The 5264-nt window shown below is 51.1% G+C and overlaps 2 protein-coding genes across 2 annotated transcripts in view; one reads left to right on the top strand and one right to left on the bottom strand.

Moving 5' to 3' along the window:
- The window catches only part of LOC109534156 (dimethyladenosine transferase 1, mitochondrial), a 179795-nt gene that overhangs the window by 48432 nt on the left and 126099 nt on the right, over positions 1-5264 (bottom strand). The gene's annotated exons all lie outside the window — the stretch shown is intronic.
- The window catches only part of LOC109534111 (probable ATP-dependent RNA helicase spindle-E), a gene marked incomplete at its 5' end in the record, with an annotated part of 7716 nt that continues 2452 nt past the window's right edge, over positions 1-5264 (top strand). Inside the window, 10 exon segments of the mRNA XM_019899669.2 lie at positions 1-372; positions 428-620; positions 678-841; positions 902-1114; positions 1172-1336; positions 1385-3355; positions 3413-3628; positions 3687-3815; positions 3868-4148; positions 4208-4350. Coding sequence (XP_019755228.2) covers positions 157-372; positions 428-620; positions 678-841; positions 902-1114; positions 1172-1336; positions 1385-3355; positions 3413-3628; positions 3687-3815; positions 3868-4148; positions 4208-4350 — 3691 coding nt within the window.

Genomic DNA, 5264 nt, shown 5'->3' with positions numbered 1-5264 from the left:
CTGCTTGAAGAAGCTTAGACGGTTAAGGGGGTCAGAGACAAACACTTGTCTCTGGTGGGGTGTTTGACTAAGGCAAGAAGTACTCGATTATAGTTGCCTACGCTCTTTTGGAATACTCAGTGCCTTGTGGCCGGTTAAGGCTTGACCCAGGTCAACATGCTGACTTTGCTGGAAAATGCTAGTAAGAGGCGGCCTTATCCAATTGGCAAAGTGAATGGAGCGCTAGCTAATTGCGCCCTTGACGATCCGCAAGTGGATTCTTCCTCCGAAAGTGAAGATCTCAGTGACTATGAGCAGGAGTTCGTTAAAGCTGAGCTGAAGAAATATGCCAAGGGACCTTCCGTGCAAACTAGCGGATTCGGGGAAGATGTGGTAAGTAAACTTTGACCTGCCATTGATTCGATCATGACTCTGTTGCTTAATCCAGAGTTCTATCGGGGACTTGGTCCCGTGCCTCTCGCCCCAAGGAAAATCCGATCCAGCGGAAGTATACCAGAAGCACAACTTCACCGTCTCTTCCGACATGAAGCCGGATTTGCCAATTGATTCTCAACGGTCGCAGATATTGTCAAGAATCGACTTGAACCAGGTTATCGTCATCCAAGGTGCCACCGGCTGTGGTAAGTGCATCACCTTAACTATCTGGCCATGGTTTTAAGTGGATTCGCTGGTTTTAGGCAAGACTACTCAAGTGCCCCAAATGATTATGGACGATTTAAGGCTGAAGAACGAGTACTGCAACATTGTGGTGACACAGCCAAGGAAAATTGCTACCATCAATGTAGCCAAGCGCGTTTGTGAGGAGCGAGGATGGACGTTGGGGACTGTTTGTGGATATCAGGTGAATATTTGGGGTTGCAACGGTTTGTTTTTGTAATTAAAATTAAATTTTCATTTACAGGTGGCGTTGGAGAAGAAAATATCCGAAAATCAGATCGTCACCTACATGACGATCGGCATTTTGCTACAGAAACTGATCCGCAAAGGAAGCCTTCGCGAATACACGCACATCATCATCGACGAAGTTCATGAACGGAACCAGGAGCTCGACTTTCTGCTGTTGATTGTGCGCAAGTTTTTGTTCAGCGAAAGGGGAGATTCTTTCAACACGAAGGCATGTAGATATCAAACTTTCGTGAATTACTATCTGGAATTAACACGTCTTCTGCAGGTTATCTTGATGTCGGCCACCATAAATGCGGAAGACTTTGCGCATTATTTCCGCCGACAGGTGGCTGGCCAGATCATTTCGGCACCCATCCTAAAAGTCAACAAACCGTCGCAGTACACGAAGACCGTCTTCTACTTAGACCAGATATCGGTCTTCAGGGGCGAGGTGGGTTCGGATGTGCTTTGCTTAGCAATCGTGACACTTTTGTTTCAGATGGCCAAGTTCGACATAGGCAAGCCAGAGATTCCTGCGGCTACCTGGAGAGAGTTTGCTTTTCTGGTGCGAGTCTTCGACAAGATGTCTTCAAATATTGACGGCGACGATAACGTGAATTTCGGAAGCGTCCTGGTCTTCCTACCAGGAATCAATGAAATTGAGGAAGCCCACAAATTGCTGCTACAAGAGGGCCAACTGGCGGATCCTCACTCGACTGTGAAGCGGCTGAAATGGGACATCATTCCATTGCACTCGTCGTTGCCCAATGATGAGCAGGCCCAGGCCTTCAAACGCCCCAAGCCCGGCTACAGAAAGATAATTCTCTCGACGAACATCGCGGAGAGTTCGGTCACAGTGCCGGACACCTGCTACGTGATCGACTTCTGTCTCACCAAGGTGATGACCGTCGATCCGGTGACCAAATACATGAGCCTCAAGCTGGAATGGGCTTCGCATGTGAATTGCGAACAGAGGGCCGGCCGAGTGGGGCGCACATGCGACGGAAGAATCTACCGCCTGGTCTCCAAAGAATTCTACAGCGTGGAAATGCAACGGACCAGCTTACCGGAGATTCTGAGGGCGCCTCTGGAGCGGACCGTGCTGCAGGCCAAGATGCTCGGTCTGAGCGAAACGCCCGCTCAGACGCTGGCTCTGGCCTTGAATCCGCCCAACCTAAAGAACATCCAGTCTACGCTCTGGCACTTGAAGGAGATTGGAGCGATGTTGCGCACCTGCCGCGGCATCTCATCCACGTCTGATGGCGACATAACGTTTATGGGCCAGTTGATGGCCAGTCTACCTGTCGACGTCCATTTGTCCAAGCTGATTATCTTGGGACAACTGTTCAGTTGCCTGGACGAGACGGTCGTCATTGCAGCCGGATGTTCGATTCAAAATATCTTCTCAATCCCGTATCAAAAACGCCTGGAAGCGTACCGAAAGATCCTCCTGTGGGCGGACGGGTCCTGCAGCGATCTCATCGCCCTACTGAACTTGTACACGGTGTGGCAGACGAAGACGCGCGACAACTCATTTGGGAGTCGCAACAGCGAGCTGGAATGGTGTAAGAGAAACTTAGTGAACCTCAAGGGCCTGCGAGAGTGGAAACTGCTGGTCACCGAGATCCATCAGCGTCTGGAGAGACTGCAAATCCGAGAGACTGCGGGTCCGGGAAAGATTAATCTGACGCGCACCGAGAAGCCCACAGTGCTCAAGGTTATCATGGCCGGGGCGTTTTACCCGAACTTCTTTATTAAGCCCGCAAACGGAGAGCTGGAGAGCGAAAGAGAGGCGGTCAAGACGGTGGCCGGTCGATGTCCCTTCAACACGGTGTACCTAAGCGGATTGGATCCGAAGCAGCCCGGGCACATTTACGTAAGGCAAATCAAGCGTCTGGTACAGGATCTGGACGACAAGGCCGACGTCCACATCGGCTTCGATGGCAGCACGAAAATCTTCGTGGAGTTCAAGAGCAACTCAGGCGAGCCACTTCCCGTCAACGTTGACGGATTTAGCGGGTTGGCGTGCGCCCCTGGCCGTATTCCCCGCCCAGTCTACGAAGCCATTCGGCGCAGACAGTTAAAGTACAACTTTCAGTTAAAGCTGTTGCCGCCCAAACAGGCCTGGGACTTTGCTGAGCGTCATAAAGCACACAGCACCAACAGCGCCCCCATCGAAGTCACTCCAAACTGCTTCTCCACCATAGAATACACGGCGCTGCCTGCGTCTTGCACCCAATTTATCCAGTTGCACATTGCAGCCTACATCGATGCCGGCCACTTCTGGGCGCAGAATGCCGACGACAGAACGAACGAGCTGCTGCAACAGATCGAGGAGGCGCTCAACAAGCAAGTGCTGAAAAAAGTCGACGAGCCGCTGAAGATTGGCAAGGTCTATGCCACACGCTTTAGGCAAGATGGACTGTTTTATCGGTGCAGGCTCACGGCTTCAGCTGGTCGTAGCAACGAGGTACGTTCATTCTTGAGCCGGCCGGTTGATCTCTAAAGGCCATTTGGGCGGTTTCAGGTGTTATTCATCGACTACGGCAACATGCAGGAAGCGTTAGCGGAAGAACTGTTTTATTTGCCGCAACGCCCGCAGTGCTTCATCCCCCCGTTGGCGTACGAGTGCATTATGCATGGAATCAAGCCGGCCTATAGGCACAACCCTCTAGGGGTCTGGCATGAGAAGGTGAACGGCCACTTTCGACGCTGGAGCAACGGCATTTTGCTCTATGGCGAGGTACGATGTTGAGAGGCATTCTAGCTTAGAAAAATTCGCTGAGAGTAGGCTGCCATAGGTTTATTCCGTGGTCAACGAGGTGGTAGAGTTGGACCTGTACCGAAACCCCATAAAGGACCTGTCCTTGAACGATTACTTGATCAGGGAAGGATTTGCGGACAAGAGCTCGCCCAGTTACCTTTCGAAGGTCAGTAAGGGTTAATTTGCGCCCGCGACAAAACTGAGCAGTCGTTTTTCAGTGCGACCACGACCGCAGACTGCAGATCCAGAGCGCCCATAATCCCTCGGAGGAAGCACAGCGCTTGGATGGAGTGGAAAAAATAATTAGCTTCTCCGACTTTGTCGATCCAAATGTAAGCGCCAGCGATGCAATAATTGCACCTCTGCGCGGCCCCTTCAGTCCTCTTGAAGCAAGTGTGTACGGCTGCATCTCGATGTCGAACTCTAAATCCGTTAAGATCGACGGCAGTTCTATCAACACGGTGTTGCTAGACACCGAGCCAGAGAGCCGGCATGGCAGGTGAGCGGGCATGTGAAATTCGTCCTGAAAGTGCGTAAATATTGTATTGTGTTCTGCAGACTATTAGTGGCTGCTTCCGTGGGCCAATCAGTGGACGGCACCAGTCTGCGCTTGCGGCAAACGACGCTGATGCCCAACGTGCCGGGTCTTCCCATGATGTTAGCCGCCACTTTTTGCCCCAACATGGAACCTAAAGTCACCGGTATGTAGTCAGTCAAACGTCAAGTGCGATCTCTATTGTACCGTGGATGGCCGAGTATCAAACTCTTTCTTCAGCTTCCAACTTTTATTCACCTCGGTATAACTTTAACTACGGAACAGGAACAAGCTAACTTCAAAGTTACCGTCAACTTCACAAACAATAACAGTAACCGACGGAAAACTCGCTCTTCCGACTCACGGGGTTCAACCTCTTCTGCACCCGGTCGCTCCTGTCACTTCACTCCCCCTGTCTGGTTCTCGAAATCTCCAGAACAGTCAGTGTCATATTTGACACTGGTGAACTGGTCAGTGTCATATTTGACAGTAAGTGGGGCGCAAATGGGGCTCCCATTTACTGAAACACCATGAATTTTGATCCCTCCATTTCAAACGTGAGTACCCCAGGCGATTTCCGTTACACTGCCCCCCTTCTAAACGCTGATCGCCCCGATTAGGTAATTCTTGGATCATGGTTATATCTGGCCAAACGGTGAACGTGTGGACAACTTTTAAGTTTGCCTGATGGCTGTTCTGATTGCTCATCAACAGTTCAACGCCGCCGACGTCGCGCGGCTTTTCGCTGGTGTTTATTTGGCCCACCACGTTGTCCATCCATTGCATCAGCGTCCTCACTAGGTTAAAGAACTTGAACAGATCGCCAGTATCGGCCAGTTTTCCTTTGCGCTGCTCGCAAACCATTTACAAACTGGCCGATGCAGACACCACTTCTTGTTCTCTATTTGTGATCTCTTTAGCTCCGTCGCCCGCATAGCTGGCTCGAAGCTTGGCCGATTCCTCTTGGATCTGTTGCACTTGGCTCTGAAGCGTCTGTAGGTCTTGCATGAAGTTCTGATGTTTGCGCTGCAGCGTTGAAACAGAACCAGCATCTCGGCCCAGTTCATGAGAAGAGGCCAC

Source organism: Dendroctonus ponderosae, unplaced genomic scaffold (assembly GCF_020466585.1).
Source record: "Dendroctonus ponderosae isolate FM_Combo_2020 unplaced genomic scaffold, Dpon_F_20191213v2 Dpon_F_20191213_6, whole genome shotgun sequence".
In the NCBI taxonomy this organism is placed as follows: domain Eukaryota; kingdom Metazoa; phylum Arthropoda; class Insecta; order Coleoptera; family Curculionidae; genus Dendroctonus; species Dendroctonus ponderosae.
Note: the sequence above shows the minus strand (reverse complement) of the source record. Positions and strands in the feature narration are given on the sequence as shown.